The sequence below is a fragment of the Fundulus heteroclitus genome, chromosome 9 (genome assembly GCF_011125445.2).
Source record: "Fundulus heteroclitus isolate FHET01 chromosome 9, MU-UCD_Fhet_4.1, whole genome shotgun sequence".
Lineage (NCBI taxonomy): Eukaryota > Metazoa > Chordata > Actinopteri > Cyprinodontiformes > Fundulidae > Fundulus > Fundulus heteroclitus.
Window position 1 is genome coordinate 21,245,108 of NC_046369.1, and position 18,078 is coordinate 21,263,185.

At 40.7% G+C, this 18,078-nt stretch overlaps 1 protein-coding gene across 1 annotated transcript; it reads left to right on the forward strand.

Annotated features, from left to right (window-relative positions):
* Positions 1 to 1,891: 1,891 nt before the first annotated feature.
* On the forward strand, positions 1,892 to 18,078 carry rnf11b (ring finger protein 11b). The gene is made up of 3 exons (XM_012877896.3): positions 1,892 to 2,444; positions 14,153 to 14,322; positions 15,410 to 18,078. The coding sequence occupies exons 1-3, from the start codon at positions 2,322 to 2,324 to the stop codon at positions 15,579 to 15,581; spliced, it is 465 nt and encodes a 154-aa protein (XP_012733350.1). The 5' UTR covers positions 1,892 to 2,321; the 3' UTR covers positions 15,582 to 18,078.

Here is an 18,078-nt window from a genome sequence, read left to right on the forward strand (position 1 = left end):
AAGATCTGGTCCGTCACACTAAGTAAAAGTAGACACATCTGTTGATACATTCACTACGTGTGATGTGTGAAAAGCCTTAAAGGGGCCATGTTATACCCCCATGATGTTTTGGGGGTAGAATATGATCTTGTGTGTACTGAATGTCAAAAGTGAATACCAAAGGATCTGCTCAGTGGCAGTCAGAATTTGTTGCTTTGCCCAAAAACGGTCGGATCAGAAAACGGGTTGCCTTTCTATTCAAATTCTCCAATCAGAGCTCAACATCAAGCAGAATTTACATGTGCAGCAATATCAACTACATCAAATGGTTTATGGAACCTTTAAAATTAATTTAGATTTTATTGCTGTAGAATATCAGCATAGAATTTTAGAAAAAAATCAAACTTTGGGGACTAAGATGTCCAGAAGAAGGTTGATCTGATCATATGTTTTAGACCATCGTCCTGTTGAAAGACCCAGTGGTAAGCCATCTTTGGTTTTCTGACAAAGACTGTAAGATTTTTAATTAAAATGTTTAAATATTTCAAAAAGCTCATCATGTCACGCAACAAAGTTGGCAAGATCTCCACCAGGATTGAGTACAAGGTTTCCCTCCTCACACATCAATGCATCCATGGACATGCCCCGACCCCTACCTCAAAGAACTGTGCACAGAACAAAACCCGCTCCCTTCGCTCCACTCACTCAAACTTCCTCCACTCCTCCTCCCCTTTTTAAAAAAGGCCTTAAAAAATAATTTTTAGCAAAGCTTTTGGTCCCCTATAGATGCTTTTTTTCTCTCTTCTAAAATAGCTTTTTTTATTTTTTTATGCTTTTTTTCTCTCTTCTAAAATAGCTTTTTTAAATTTTTTTTATGCTTTTTTTTCTTTTTTACCTGTAGTACCTTGAGATATTTTGATACAAAGTGTAGTATAAATAAATGTATTCTTATTCTTATTATTATTCTTATTATTAGATATCTGGAAGAGAAATAAATCCCACAATATAATGGATCCTTCACTGTCCTTATGGGAGTGGTTGCTTTTTCCACATATTCTGTTTTACACCAGAGGGCAACCAAGGGGTTAATTGCAGAACAATCTTATTCTTAGTCTCATCTGACTAAAGAACACAGTTCCTAATAGCAATGAGTGAATTTACATTTACGTATGTGATTGCAGAAAAGGTTTGTTTTCGGTTATTACTCCCTAACAACAGGTTGGCCTGAGTCCTGATTGCGATAATCTAATAATGAGCCTGGGAGATTTATTCTCACCTCCTTTATCACTGTGTTCAGTGCAGGTGGCCAAAATAAACATGGGTCTTCCTTTTCCAGCCTTGTAGCCAGTGGCTAAAATAAATGGCCTCTGTTGCATCATACCCTAGAGAAACAAAGCTGTCAATTACCAATTCAAAATTATTTGGCATTCTGATAGTAAAAAAAAAAAATGTTTAAAATGCATATCATTTTAAATGTTAGGTTTGTAAGGGTGCCAACAGTTCTGCCAAAGATTGTAAAAAATGCTCCTAACCCCTAAGTATTAAACGTGCTCACAATAAATCTTATATTTTAAGAAAACGTATGATTAATGTTTTGGTCTGCAAAGACGATTAACGAATTTGCCTACAGTCTGGGATGAGAAAACGCTTTAAACTATTTAGATCTACCGTGAAGTTGTCTTAAAGACACGTTTATTTTATTTTATTTTTTTAAAGATGTGTCTTAAAGACACAATTTGAGAACCGGCCATCACATACGATCATGAAAACGACTCATCTGGAGATTAAAGCCCTGTGTTTACGTTTTCGAGATAAGGAAATGTGGCCAACAAGCTGATTGGCTGTTGCCAAGGCCCTCGTGAATTTAAGTGGTAGTTCATTCTTTAAAGGGGCGGCGCCTAGCTTACGTCACCACCTTTGTCGTTGTTCAGCAGCTGCTCTCAAACTGGAAAGTCCCCTCAGAGCCAGACAGCTTCCAGGCAGGCAAAACACACCTTCGTCTTTCTCTTGGACAGACGGACTTGGATGTTTTGCCGTCCTGGCTGGTTTAGCGAGACACAAAACACCTGTCGACGCTTTTAATTGTGTCAATTTTGCATTTAAATATCCTGCTAGGGAGTCGAGGCTGGCGTTAGCGGGGCTAGCTTTTTGTGCGGCTAGCTGCTAGCTGAGGGATGTTTTGTTGTTGTCGTTAAGCCCGGCAGCCCTCCCGTCGTCTGGGAGAGGATATTTGTCAGCCGTGGATGGGGACGTCGCGTTGACGCATCTGAAATCCGCCGACACAGACAGACAGACAGGCAGGGAGGAGGGTGGGAGATCCAGTTTGACTGAAGGGGAAGGAGATGGGAAACTGTCTGAAGTCTCCGACCTCGGATGATATTTCTCTGCTACATGAATCCCAGTCGGACCGGGCCAGCTATGGAGACGGCGCTGACCTGGACCAGGAGCCGCCGCCCCCCTACCAGGTAAGTTTAGAGCAGACCGAAGCCCTCTGGTGTTTTTTTAACCTTAAACTCTTGATTTAAATGCTGAACTCTATGGTGGCTGGCCCAGCTCCCGTGTTTGCGCTGGTTGGTCAGACCCGCCTGTAAAGCAGCCGATGGCCGTCTTTATCAGAGCAAACAATGCGCGGAGCCGGATCAGCTGTTTACAGACCGAACATCGGCCGCTGACCCCGTCGCTTCACCGCGCTGAAACTAATCCTCTGCCCTACATCCCAAGGTCCTTCCTCTGCCTGCGCGTAATTCTAACGGAGCAATAGTTCCCTTTGCATTCATTTACAAAAGGAGGCACTAAAGACAACCATATGAGCCATATGCAGTTTTAATGATGCTACAATTGACAGCCGTCCTCTTTTCAATATTGTTTTTATAAAAGCTTGAGTTTCTAGGCTGAAGTTGCTCAACTTTTTGATTTGCCTGACAACCTGCAGGCACCACCTTTGTTTGCCTGCTGACTTCATTTCCTGACTTAGGTCATGCTTACGCCTTTAGGCCAAGTCGTTCCTGTCAATGTGTTTTTGTTGTTGATCATGCTATTGTCTTGCTCCATGTTAGGATGTGTGTGATGGTATTTAAGGCACCGGCAGGCAGAGAGCTTTTGCTCCTTAGCAGGCCGAGCCGGGTCTTATCAGTGGGTTTAAGATAAGTGTTGTTGTTTTTTTTTTTTTTTTTAAAGCGTGGTCTCTCAAATACAATGTTGGGACTAAAAGAAGTCATGTCAGGTCAAGGTTGTTTATGAACATCTACGTTAGCGGCTGCGGACTTAAATCATTCTCAGTAAAATAGAAATGTCTGAAACTACATTGGCTAATAACACAAGCATTAAAAAACACTGAAATTATAAAATGACGTGTGTGAAAAGGAGCCGTTTCCTACCAAACAGAGGAACTGGCGGGGCTCTAACTAAGGGATCGTTGGATTATTGATCGATCTTCAGGACCAATGCCCCCTTTTCCCTGATAACTCAGTTTGGGCCGCTCTAGGAAGGGTGGTTCCAGGTACCGTCTATGAACAATGGAGACCATCTAGTTATTTAAGACGTTCTCCCATTTGTTTTTTTTTTTTTTTTTGCTTTGCTTATCTGGATTTGTGCTTCAACACAATCTGGCATGTGGGGTGTACACGTTTCTCATAGTCAGCATAGCAAAGGTTATCCTGACCAGAACTGGTTGTTAGCTCGGTTCAGTCAGGTTAAAATAAACCGATTCATGATCATAGTTCACCACCTAAACATTTTGAACCAATTTCACAACTCCAACTTAAACTAGTTCTCTATCATGTCATAATTTTTTTTTATATATATATAAAGTTGCACTCATGATGTCATAACCAAATTAGCGTGTGGATTATGCCGTTTCCTATTATCCTTTTTATTCTCTCCTGTTTTTGCTCAAATAAACTATATTGTACGAATGAATTTCCAAAAACATATCCCAGGGAATGCTACAGTATTTACTGTAACATTTAATAGTTTCATCAATGCAAGAGCATATGGGCTATAAATCGTTAATTTAGACTTAGTAACTGTAGTATATATATAATTTAAACTTTTATTGCACTATTTGAAAATCCAGTTGTAATGAATAACTGCTGGATACTTAAAGTTGCAGTAATTCTCACATAGGTTAAGGAATAAAACAGTTTTAACACATTTTTAAAGATGTTCAGAAAATAAAAGACAAATGGTTAAAAATATCCCACGTATGCCTGTGCAAATTCTCAGTTTGCACAGGCATAGATTATTTTAAGTATGTTTTGGATGACTTCTTCATTTGAGCCATTCTTTAGTGCTCAGATTTTAGGCAATAGGTTACAAAACAATCCTAAAACTGACCATGGTGTTACATATGTACAGTAAGACGGGTATATTGTTGTTGCAAAGGAAATTAAAAAACATGTCATATAGTCAACAGGTGAAACATTTCAAGTCATATTAAGCATTAACTTCACATTTTGAGTCTTTGTTGTTCCATGTCTGTGAAAACAATGCAGACTTTCTCCATTTTAGCAGAGAGTGCTTGTTATCTGGCGTGTCCTCGTTGTCCTGGGACGTCACTCCCACTGTGTAATTAGGTCAGTCAGCTGTGGTCTGAGGGGGGGGGGTGACATAAGAAACACAGGAGTTGTGCAGTTTTTATGTGAGCCTTCTTACCCGATCTTTCTGTTCTGTGGGATAAGTCTGTTTAGGGTTCGCTGGTCTGGTTAAACTGATAGCGTTTCATAAGAGGTTTACCTACTCCGTTAAAATCCACTTAGAAACAACTCGATCAAATCTGCCAGCTTTTTTTCCTGGTGACTCAGCACCATCACAGTCTGAACCTAGCCTGAGAAACCTGCCCCACCCCTGTTTTTCATTGCTTTATATTTAGCTTAACGCATTTAAGAAGTGTTGTATGTGGTGAACAATGGACATTATTTTCCCTTATGGTCTATTTGAAATGATATTTCGGGGGCGCGTCTTCACTGTGCCTTTTTGATTTTGACATCAAATGAGCTTTGTGCCAGATATGGTGTAAAAATGACTGCCAGAAATCACACAAAATAATGCTTGACTTGACTCTGAGTGCACTGGGTATTATTTCTTTGGTTCATGGTCTTATTTAGCTGTGTGGAATGGTTTTGTGCTTTCAGCAGTTTCTGAGATATCAGGTGTAAAGATGCCTTCCTCCTTCGAGGTAATTGAATGGAAAAGCTTTTAGTCTGTGTTGGAAAGTGTCCCAAAAACGGATGAGGAAAACCAAAAGCGTTGTCTTGGTTATAGGGTTGTCGAAATAATGGATGCCTAATCGATCTTCAAAAATTTATATATTATTCAAAGATGCTAATTTGCGACAAAGCTACTAAATGACCCGTTCACCTTTTAACTATGTCCAGAAGATGACATATGCAACCCTCTTTAGCCGACAAGGCGAACACAAAAGTGTTGCGAAGACGAACTTTCCCCACGAGGCAGACGTTCAGAAAAAAAAATGATGTCGAGCTATAAGCTGCAAGCTAACGTTACGACGCAGACGTTTGGGAGCATCTTAATAATGTCAGTATTTCCGCTGAATCTGCAGCGGTGGAGTAGTAAACCTCACGGACAACGTAAGCTAACGCTAGCAGTTTGTTTATTAATTTATTTTTATTAATGCTAGCAGTTTAAATACTGGCGACACGGACAGCCTAATGACGCCTGTCAGTCTAAACCCCCCTCTGTTAAGACTCATAGATTAGACTGGCCTGTTGTTGTTGTGGAATAAATGTATATTAAACTCTTACCGTTAATTTTTAAATCTCCCAGCTCCTTATTTATTTGAACCTTAAAGTGTTTGTGTGCGTGGCAGGTCCTTCAGCTCATCCAGTGACCCGCCTTTTTGGTGGAGGCGCCCACACTCTGGAACCAGCTTTCTTTGGACCTTTGGGGCTTTTTAAAGAGAAAATTAAAGATGCTTTTGTTCAGAAAGGCTTTTAATGTTCCCTAACACATTCTTTAACTGAAGTATCTTGTATTCTGCAATCCTTTTTGCCTGTTGTTTTATGTGCTTATTTCTCGTCATTTGGATGTTTAGAGTACTTTATGAATAATTAATTTAATTATATGACTAATTTGAATGTACATAAATCCATAGCACAGTTATAGTAATTATATTGATTACTATTTTGTCAAACAGGGAAGTGACACTTTAAATAACATGTTTCTCTTACCGAGGGCCAAATTCTCCCCAACTTCTTGATTTTTTTTTTTTTTTTTAATTTTTTTCTTCATTAAAAAGTGTTTTTTTTCTTGTAACTATATTTTTTCACTTAACCAGAAATAACCGTGTGCCTTTTTAATTGGTTATCAAGTATTTTTCTTGGTACTTGTATTGATTTTGAAATTTTAGTATCGCGATTCGTGACAACCCTCCTCTGTGAATTTAGGGTTATAAAGTTTTCCCAGAATTAGAGAAAACTCATTTATCAGGCAACATACAACCCGTGACATCTGGGGATCTCTCGGGTTATAAGAAACTATAGTCCCTAGTTTACATGTCAGAGGAAACGAATGATCTGACTTTATGTTGGAAGCATCACTGGCGTGGTAGAGCAGCTTATGGTGGATGGCTCTCGTCTCAACCCCTTTTTTCCCCTACATGTTCTGGAGAAATGAGGATTGTCATATTTAAACTAAGCTAATTTTTACACCAAGAAATAAAAGGCACCAAAGTGGTTCATCTATTTCTGGAAACGAGTGGATTAAGGGAAAAATCGGTCCCAGGGAACAAAAATTAAACTCCTGCATATTTAGACCTGCAAGATTTATGATGCAACACTTCAGTCTCAGGAGTTTAGTATTTTTTTCTATTTTTACAGCCAAATGTAAAGGTCTAATAATATACTAAATTAAACTACAAAACTGATAAAGAGAACTTAAATCGCAACATATTAGCTCACTGAAGCGGCTATTTTAAGTAATTGGATTTCACACATTTCAACTAAAACAACATAAACCACAAAATGACGTTTAATCCTCAAACGTTGACTCGAGTTCAGAGTGCAGCCATTTAAGTCACAAAGACCTGGACTCTGGTGTTGTTTTCTGGGACTCGAGTCTCAGTGATGATGTCCATGTCTTGTAGTCTGGCGTGACAGCAAGCCGCTGCGTGAGCTCCAGACTGCCGCCCTGACACGCCCAACCTCGAGCGTCTGTGTGCTGCCAAAGGATGGCGAGCCGGCCTCGCGGGTCGAGACCGTGAATCTGGTGATGACGTCTCGTTTGTGTCACCAGCCGGTCCCAGAACTTAACATTTGTGAACGAGGCTAGAAGTAATGTCCGACTGGAGGAAGACGGTGAGATATCAAATTTAAATCATGGCGCATCATCGACCAGCAGCAGGGGGGGGTTTCACTGAGTTCGTCTGCTGTCGTCGTTTCTGACAGAACCCTTCAGACACTTCTGGTTTTATTTGTAGCGCTATAGTCGAAACGTACAGTTTGACTCGCTGTTTGTGAGAGACCAGGGTGAGCTCAGAGACGGCTAGTCGTCCTTGTTGTTTTATGGTGGGTGTGTTCTTTTCTAAGGAAAAACCTGCAGTAATTTCTTTGCTAAACTATTATAATTATGAGGCATAAATCAATAGAGAGACCAAGACGAACAGCCCGGCTAACGCCGCTTATTGTCATCAAATAAACAATTCGGATGTGACGAATTTTAGAGTATTTAGTTAGTTTCCAGAGCTATCAACTATTACTTAAGGTTAAGTCTCCAGTGCAATAGATGGTGTGTTGTGTTGAACCTTTTTCAACAGATATACAAATGTAAAATTAGGTTTTTAAAGTACTTCTTAAACTTTTTTTTTTTAGTTTTTTGTTTTTTTTCCACCGCTGGTCTAGTCTAGTCACGATAAAAGAAAAGTTGTACTCTGGGGCTGCTTATCGTACGTTTTTCAGATTTAAGGGTTGTAATCTAAAAAACAAAAAACAGCCTGTCTTTGGATTAGGATGTACAGTACGTGGTTGGAAAGATGACGGCTGAGTGGCTGAAAGCAGTTCTCTGAGCTATCTACTGGTGTCCTATTTAATGTGCCGTTAAAATGCATGAGTGTTTGTCCCTGGTGGGTTCATATCAGTCAAGAGAGCAACAGGAAGAGCAGCTCAGATTGGCTTCTTGGTAAAGGCTGAAGCGGTTCTCCTTCGTCCATGTTTACATTGACCTCAGCGGGGCACGGAGTTGGTTGCATGTTCAAAAACACGCGCCAGAGGATTTTTCAAAACAAACGCTTAACTTGGTGCCCATAAATGCATCATTTTTGGATTATCTGTCAGAGTACATGTGTACTCTTCTAAAAATTAGATGGTTTCTTGTTGAAAGTTTCCTTTAGTCAGACTGACAAGGAAGTAAAAATTGCTTTAGATTTGTACCTAAATGGCTGTCAAGGTTGAACTGGATTTGTGGTTTCAGAGAGAGTCTAAAAGGTGGAAGCTGGAATCGCTAAAGCACAAAATTGCTCAAAAATCTTGTAACGTTCCCCACTTGTCGAGGCAAGCCAGAAATATGCTGTTTCTGATAATTATTGGATGAGTAACTAACGGCCCATTTGTTCCCCCCCACACAAGACGGTTTGTTTTCTGCAGAAATATTTAGAGAGCCAAAATGGAAACCACAACAGAACCATGGCTTAAACAAGCGCGTGTCATTTCCTGTGGCAGCACTGCGTTGCAAAACATTTCACAGCTTGTCCATTCCCAATCTCAGGAAAAACTGACAAATATACTGGTGCATTTAAACAAATTAGGATGTTGTGTAAAAGTGCAACATTATTTGCACTTATTTGCATAAACTAATGGTGTCACTTCCTGATCAGCTAATCAACTCAAAACAGCAGCAAAGTCTTCCTGAGCCTTTAAACGTCTCACTCTGGGTCGGTAGGCGACACGATCCTGGGGAAGACTGCTGACTGGACAGACGCCCAGAAGACGGTCATCAACACCCTTCACAAGGAGGGGAGGACCCTGAAGATCAGTGCTGAAGGAGCTGGTTGTTCACAGTTCTGGATCCACGCGTATTAACAGAAAACTGAGTGGAAGGAAGAAGTGTGGCAGGAAAAGGTGCACCAGTGTCAGGGAGAACCGCAGCCTTCAGAGGATTGTCGAGTGAAATCCAAGCAAGAATGTTGAGCTTCAGACGGAGTGAACTGAGGCTGGAGTCAGTGCCTGAAGAGCAGCCACACAGACGAATACCAGAGGCGTCTAAAGAGAAAAGGAACTGGACTGGTGCTCAGTGGTCCTAAAGTCCTCTTTCCAGATCAAAGTAAAGTGTGCCTGTTTGGAAATCAAGGTCCCAGAGTCTGGAATCCACGATGGTTGAAGTCCAGCGTGACGTTTAGTCAGTGATGGTTTGAGGTGCCATGTCTGCTGGTTCTGGTCCACTGGGTTTTCTGAGGTCCACAGTCAGTGCAGCCGTCTACCAGGAGGTTTTGGAGCACTAAATGCTTCCCTCTGCAGACAAAGCTGTATGGAGAAGATGCTGATTTTATTTTACAGCAGGACTTGACACCTGCCCTCACTGCCAAAGGTACCAAAAGCTGCTTCACTGACCGTAGTGTTCCTGTTCCTGATTGGCCAGCAAACTCCCCTGACCTGAAAACTATGAGCTGTTGTCCAGAGGAAGATGAGAGACACCAGATCCAACAAGGCAGATGACCTGAAGGCAGCTATCAAAGCAACCTGGGCTTCCATCAGAGCTACGCAGCGCCACAGGCTGATCGTCTCTATGCCACCAAGCATTGATGCAGTAATTCATGCAAGAGGCCCAACCAACAGAAAAATGGACATACTGCTCTGAAGCCCGACACGTGGGCTTAAAACATCCTTTTTTTTTAATGGTCTGTGATAATCAAATTTTCTGAGACACTTAATTTTGGGTTTTCTTTACCTTTTTTAAGCCACAATCATTAAAAGTACAAGAAATAAAAGCTTGAAATATTTTACCCCATGTATAGTGAATCTCTATAAAATACCCGTTTGCCTTACTTCCCTTACGGCTGGCAAAAAATATTGCACTCTTACGCAATAGTCACATTTATTTTAGACGTGTCACAACTATGAGCCTAAGACATGGCTGCCTGCTAAACTGAAAGGCCATGCAGGGACTGTATTATTCACAGATTTAGCCAAGAAACCCTTGGGAGGAGCTGCTAGGACCACAACTCAGGTGGGAGAATCTGGTTCTGTCGATGGTATTAGTCCTGCAATGGTGGAATGACGAGAGAAATGCCAGATATAGTCCACTTCAGTTTAACACGAGTCATGGAGGGGACACATCAAATGTGAAAGAAGGTGTTTGGGTCAGATGAGACCAAAATAGACCTTTTGGGCCTACATGCAAAAAAAAAGAGCTTCACGTTATGATCCTAGGTTAATAACTCCATTCGTTCCGTGTATTGAATTGCAACGGTATTGCCTAGGGTTAGGTATTGCCAAAGAAGTCACGATTCGAATCACGATTCACATGCCACGATCCGATTCTATCACGATGCATCACGATACTTGAATTATTGCGATGTATCGCTATGCATTGTGATATTTTCACTGAACACTGTTAGAAACAAATACAGCCATTACCAGTGGCTGACTGGATGTGTACGATCTGGATAGTGTCTTCAATTGATACATAACTGAAAGCAACTGAATTCATACATAGCTGTATTTATTGAAACCACTTTTGTAGGTATTGCCATGAAAACAAATATCACTATTACTGGAGTGGACACACTGACAAAAAGTGCTTAGGATTTATAAAACTTAAAATAACAAAATAAAGGATAATCAGTGTTGTTTACATGGCCTCAGGGGTCCTTTAAACCAATGAAGTTGTATTCCACTTGTTTTTGGCTGATGTTCGCCAACCACTAATGCAATTTTATTTATTCATTTTTTTATAAATAATCGATACTTGGCGTCAAGAATCGATGCAGTAGATCGCAAAAATTAGAATCGCAATGCATCGTCATGACGATTATTTTGCACACCCCTAGTATTGCCTGTCCCGTTATCACGTGACAAATACTAGCTATTACGCTGACGTCCGTTGTCTTTTTTTTTTTTTTTTTTTCTTCTTTGAGTTTGAATAAGACCTGCAGACACCGGCGCACACAATACAAAGAAAGCAGTTAGACATTTTGACTCCGCAGTTGCCAAACAGAGATCTTGGATGGTAGAAGTTGCAAACGCTTCGTGTTTCAGCTGTTCAGATATTTAGCGAAGAAACTATACAGAATCTTATACGGAAAGCCTGGCTTTCCGTACGAGCAAAGCCTCAACCCTGGGGAATTTGATATGTGATGTATAACCATCCTATCAGGGGAGATGCAGCGGAAACTAAAAGCTGCTTCTCAGCTCCATCCTTTACCTCCCCATCTACTTTTCTAACTCTTCTCCTCCTGGTTTTACCCTCAGGTTATGCAGTTATTGGCTGGGAGATGGGGAATGGGAGAGACATTTGACAATCAAACTGCTGACCGTAGCACAATGGAGGACCCCCAGTGCAGCTGCTGCCCCCCTCTGAGGCCCTGTTAGTAGCTTTTATTCTGGTCATCATGTCAGTGGGTCTTTCCTTTTATGTACACTAAAGAAGCCAGGGGAGCGACACACAAGCTCAGCCGATACAAAAAAAAACTGCTGACAGGTAGGTTTAAATGCTGTGTCGCTAAAAGCCCAGCTAGTTTATACATCTGTCTCCTAAAAGGCTGTTCACCTCCAACAAGGCATTTCACTAAATAAGTGCAAAGCATCACCCCCCCAAATATCTACAGTCATTGCATTAAATTGGGCTTCTTGATCTTTAATTTGTCATTTGACTTTTTATACTGGCGGCGTTTGGGTTTAGAAACCCGAAACGGAAGAGGGAAAAACTTTAAATTTGTGAAGTGCGTATAGAGGAGGAAGCGGAGCAGCCACCACAAGTAACTGCTGAGAATGTAGGATTGTTTGAGAGGACAGAGGAAGGAAGTCGTCCAGACCACAAAGTGACAGAGTTTAGTGAATAAAAACCAGTTTACAAAGAGGACCTGTTCAAAGATGGAGATGAAACGGCCTGCTTCTTTTTAAATAAAACAAAAAAACCTAAATGGATCTAAATTCTACCGTACTGGTCGTCTTACTACTTCATCCGTTTGATATTACTCACCTGTCAGCATTTTACCGGGATTGTCGGCTGGTATAAAAAATGTCACATTTGGCAAAATGACCGACATAAAATTTAGTAAAAAGGTGGAGAAAACCAAACCGCACAGAGCAGCAGCGCCTCTGTCCAGGTTGATGCTATAATCATGTATAAAACTGTAAATACTTTCTCACCTCTTTTACATCTCATCTCTGTTCATAGTGTTTATTATTGTACTTTTTTTTTAGAATAAAAGTTTAGTGTGCATTATGTAAATATTTTTCTGCAACTTTTTCCAATTCTTTTGAAACGTTTATTATTGAGAGTATGTTACAATCTGTAAATAATATTGAAATTATTCTGGTCCATATTGTTTGTACATTCTTCCATTTTTTTTATTCACGATTATCCAATATTTTTGCCATTTATTTCTCCTTAATAAAATTACTTGGAGGCACACGCTAACCCATCGGGCTGCTGAAGCTAATTAATTTCCCCTCTATGGGGATGATAGTTTATTTTATCGACATATTAATAATTGTATGATAAAGATGTTTGTGTTCGTTTCCTCCACTGTTTAGGGAGTGGATCAGCCAATCAGCTCTCTCTGTTTCCACCATCTTCCTGCTTCATAGCACGTTAGAAGTCCTCCTCACTACTCCTAACATTTTTCCACTTTAGGAGCTCTCTTAAGGCCTAAGATGCTTTATGTATAACTTTTATGTTACAGAGGTAAAGTTCTAAGAAAAATCCTGGAATTTGAGAAATTCTAGTATTTAGTTTTTTCCTAAAATGGCGTTTCTAAGAGCTACTTTTAGTCTTAGGATTCTTTGTGAATACGAGCGTAGGTTTTTATGAGAGCGCTTTCTGTTAACTTAATTAACAGCTAACTTTTTTTTTTTAAATAATTGTCTCTTTTTTTATGTGCTTTTTGTTTTTGTAGATCTACGGCGTCGGTAAAATAAATCAGTTTGTTGCTTTGACCTTGACAGGTTGTGTAAAATGCCAAGGGGTGTGAATGCTTTGGTGAGACGCTGTGAATCATGACCTACATACTGTAAAAACGGAACAAAAAATAAGTCAGATTGTCTTGAACTTAATGTATTTGTCCTTGATTTGAGCGGGTAAATAAGATGATCTGCCAATGGAATGAGTATTTTTACCCCTAAAATAAGATAATTAGATATACTGCACTTGAAATAAGATGATTGAGATGAGTTGTTCCCATTTTAAGCACATAAATCTTATTCCATTGGCAAATCATCTTATTTGCCTGCTCAAATCAAGAACAAATATACTAATTTTAAGAAAATTCAACTATTTTGTTTATTTCGTTTTTGCAATGCACAAGAAATGGAACTGAAATAGATTAAAGACGGGGATCCCTTTAGAAAAGGTTTTAATCCTCCTGATCAGGAATGTTGTTGCAATTTTTTTCCCCTTTATTGCAGCTTGACAGTTAGCCAGATGAGGCCGCTGCTTGTTTTTGTAGAGCTTTGGGGAAACACCACCACCCACTGACTGATTTGCAGCCTCGCGTTATGACGGGAATGTCCTCTTGCTTCATCATCTCTTCCACAAGTCGTTTATGAGATGATAGTAACATGCACGCTTGCAGCCGAGGCTGTGGGCTGGGTTCTGAAACTTGAGCAACCAGCTGAGTACTTTCATTGGTTTGGGAGTTCACACATCAGTGCCTTCAGCAAGTTTCCTTTGTAAAGATATTACTCTAATCTCGGTATCGTAGTATATATTATTGTCGAATTGAACACAATATGTATGATGCAGCTTCCTGATGGCCTGGGCTTCTGTCATTTTTCCTCGCAGTTTACTGGTCAGACTGATGGTTTATTAAAATTGGGTCACATAATAAAGAGTTAAATCTGGAGGGGCTTACTGGCAAACGTGAAGAGGTTTCTTTTAGGGTCTAATCTAGCATTTAAACTTGAAGTTAACGTGAGCGTCTACAGGAAATCTTTCCCTTCGCTGCCTGTTTCCACCTTAGGCGATTGTTGGATGCATTTTTCACGAGCCTCTCTGTCCGCAGGAGCAGATCCACGTCCCCGTCTACCACCCGACCCCCAGCCAGGCTCGACTGGCCACCCAGCTGACTGAAGAGGAGCAGGTCCGCATCGCTCAGCGCATCGGCCTCATCCAGCACCTCCCGAAGGGCGTCTACGACCCGGGCCGCGATGGCTCCGAAAAGAAGATCAGAGAGTGAGTGGGACCCCGTGTTCAGTGTTTCAATCAAAATTCAGTTTGCAACATCTCTGCCACTTTATTAGTAGATACAGTCCATTTAATGTAATCTAGTCTCGGTATGAATACCGCTGTTGTGTGAAGACCTCAGAGGTTTGTTAGACAACATTAGTTTGTCACAAATCATGCAGGGGTTACAGCAAATGTGAGCCCTACTTAATGGAAAACTGTGCGTGTAGCTGAAAACCTGGGGGCTAAAATGTACGTCATGAATTAAGGCCTTATCCTGTTAAATAAAACTCTCCAGTGGAATCTGGTGAGTGGCCCACAGATGGCGCCCAGGAGCCATACAGCTTTCTGATAAAACTATCCACAGCTAGAGTTGGGTAGTCTGGACTTTCCTGGTGCACTTCAGCTCGACATGTCCAGTGTCTATTGAGGTGTTATCTGATGAGATGATGATCATTTATTACCCCTCAACTCCACAAATCACTCTGAGCCCTCCGTTCCCTGCGTTGGTCAGAGCGTATAGGAAGATGGAGCTAAAGGGAGAGAAATTCTGGAAGAAAACCTGTTTTGAAGCTAGAAAAATGCACGTCCCAGCAGGTCCAGGACCCTCAACACACAGCCAGAGCTACAAAGTCCAGACCTGGCAGCAATTAGGAATCTGTGAAGAATTTTTTTCTTTTAAACCATGTATCGAAGTGTAACCGTACACCATCCATGCACTGCAAAAAGGGAACTAAAAGTAAGTGAAATGTTCTTAAAATCAGTGTATTTTTCCTTGATTAGAGCAGGTAAATAAGACTATTTGCCAATAGAATGAGATTTTTGCCTTTTTAAAATAGGAACAACTCATCTCCATCATCTTATTTCAAGGACAGTAAATCTAATTATCTTATTTCAGGGGTAAAAATACTCATTCCATTGGCAAATAATCTTATTTAGCTCCTCAAATCAAGGAAAAATACACTAATTTCAAGAATATTTTTACTTACTTTTAGTTCCCTTTTTGCAGTGATGAGGCCTGATGGCTGCTGCAAATGTTGTTTAGGACAAGAAATAAAATCCTTTCTGCTCTAAGACCCTGCGTTCACCTCCACAGGTGTGTCATCTGCATGATGGACTTTGTTTATGGGGACCCCATCCGGTTCCTGCCCTGCATGCACATCTACCACATGGACTGCATAGACGACTGGCTGATGAGGTCCTTTACCTGCCCCTCCTGCATGGAGCCTGTAGACGCAGCTCTGCTCTCCTCCTACGAGACCAACTGAGAGACTCCTTCCCCCTCTGCTGGATCAGCAAAACCTACACACATAAAAATACCCTAAACCTCCTCACTGCTAACTTATATCCTGGATTAGTAAAATTATGAAATATAGGTCATGATTTTAAGAGAGAGAAGAAAAAAAAAATGGAGGAATTCTGTTTCTGTGCAAAATATATGTACTTAAATGTGAAGGCATACGACTGACTGTGAGCGCAACGTTTCCTCAGTCAGCCTGCTGGACGGGACTGTATCTGAGAAAAAGGCTGAGGCAGGAGCAAGCTGGTGTGACGGTAGGACTCGGAGACGAGCATCACCGAGATGTGCCAGAACAGGGTAGAGCGAAGGTCGGGATTAAGAAGACCGTTTTAAACGTGTGATGTACAAACGTGCACAGTTCCTTCCTTTACTTCCAGCCTCTGAAACGTGGCCACCAGAAGCCAGAAAGAGACGTCTGACCTCCATCCCAGGGCTGCGTAATCGTGTTTGCTGGACTGCTTGTAACTCCCGACGAAAAGGGGGAAACTAGACGACCTCCAGCAGAGTGGCATTTACTGAGAAACTGTCTCTGCTGCAGAGAGGACTCCTGATGGGCTAACTTGAGACGGACATCCGGCTTAAGACTACTGACGTTTGTTGCTGGGGGACCACAGGCTGAGTTTTGTCTGTCTGTACAGATCTTTTCTGTCAAATGTGATGGTCAATGCTTTGATCGACAGTCCTGTGGTTTTGTGAAATGTATTTGTTTTCCAACTAAAGGGCTCTGTTGAATCAGTGTATGCTAATGTGACGGACTGCTGGTAAAAAAGTGTCCCTTTTTAAAGGTTCTGATTCCTCCCTCAGATTATTAGAGAAAGCACAATTCAACAGCTTTTTTTTTTTTTTTGCACTTCCCAGTCAGACCTAGGACAAGAGAATCTGCATTACTGCAATGTGATCTATAATATCTGCTTTATGCACATCCCCATAAGGGTTGTGCAGGAGACCAGGCTGAAATAATGCATCTATAAATTGCCAGAAAATAAAAGTAAGACTGCTTAAGCCTTCACCAAAAATACAGTTTGTTTAATGAGTTGCAAATGTGTGCAGTTGTCCTGTATTTAATCATAATTTATTGAGTTAAATATATTTCTGTTAAAATTGGACTTTTTTTTTTTGGCACCACGAGGCCTCGGTCTGAAGAATCTCTGCTACATTTTTACGTTCCTATTCTCAATGTCATCCAGTTTACAGAAATGGCCCATGAAACTAAATTACTTGGTCATATTTTCCTTCTGCAAGACGTTGAATCTGCCTCTGCACTGCTTACGTGACTTATATCATGTTTAAAAAAAATAAAAAATCAAGTGAGCAGTCCTGGCGTGGGCAAACTTGTCCTCCAGGTCTTAAAGCACCCACCCTGAGGTTTTCTTTTTTAAAAAAACCCTGATGGATAGCTGGTCATGGTCTATACATGTTTTTTTCCGCACAGTCTTTTATATCTTTATAACCGTCATCCAGGTGGCGCTTCATGGCCTTAGGCTGTACTCGTGAGAGACTGTTTAACATTGTTGGTTTTCGTTCTTTGTGGGAAATTAGTAGGGATTCGGTGCCGCTGATGCAGGCTGAGCTGACAAAAAAAATACATATTTTCTAGCTACTTTATCTCAAGAGTTTAGCTCTGATTAAAGAAATCCCTGATTCTGCACAAAACTGCGAGTGAGGAGACTAGTTTAGTTTGAACTGTAAGCTCCACCCCCAGCTGTGGACCCTCCTTGTCTCTCCTCAGTCGACACGCACAATACTAAACGCACATCAAGCTCGAGCACAATCCTCTGGACAAAACAAGGCTTTATTGGGGGACTTCTCTTCGTTTTCTTTGACATAAATAGCTACGTCTCGGGAAAATTGTATTTTCTTTTATGCTGAACAATTACTTTCAAATAACAGCATACCCTGTTGTGCCATTGGCAGAGAAAAGTCGTCCCCAGTTTGCTGCTTATTCCTACTGAAAAAAGCCTGAACTCGCTCTATCACGTAATCAATTAGTCAGTTGTTATCAAATTGCGTCTTAACACATAATACATTTTGTAAAAAGCTATTTTTCTTAGCCAGACAAATTTAAATTCAGGTATAGCTTCTTTAAGCCTGGGATAGTCTGATAAAATGTGATTTTTTTTTTTTGGTATCTATCTCGCCTCTCCAAACCGTAAAATGTCTCACCAAAACTAGTGTGCACACAGAAGCTGGAGCATTTCCTTTGTTTCTAATCCAGAAAGCAGAAGGCGTTGCTTAAAACATGACAGAGTGGCTCTGGCTCAACGTTTAAGTGACTCATCCATCTAAATCTGACCAAACTCACATGAATATGAGTGTTTCTAACTATTTTCTTTTTAATTTCTAAAGAACAAAACGACAAGGTGTTCTCACACGTGAATGGAGTGTGTGTGTGTATTTGTGAATGCTTGTAAGAACAGTGTAAGATTAAATATGCATACGCGCTAATAAAAGCAAATTGAAAAGGC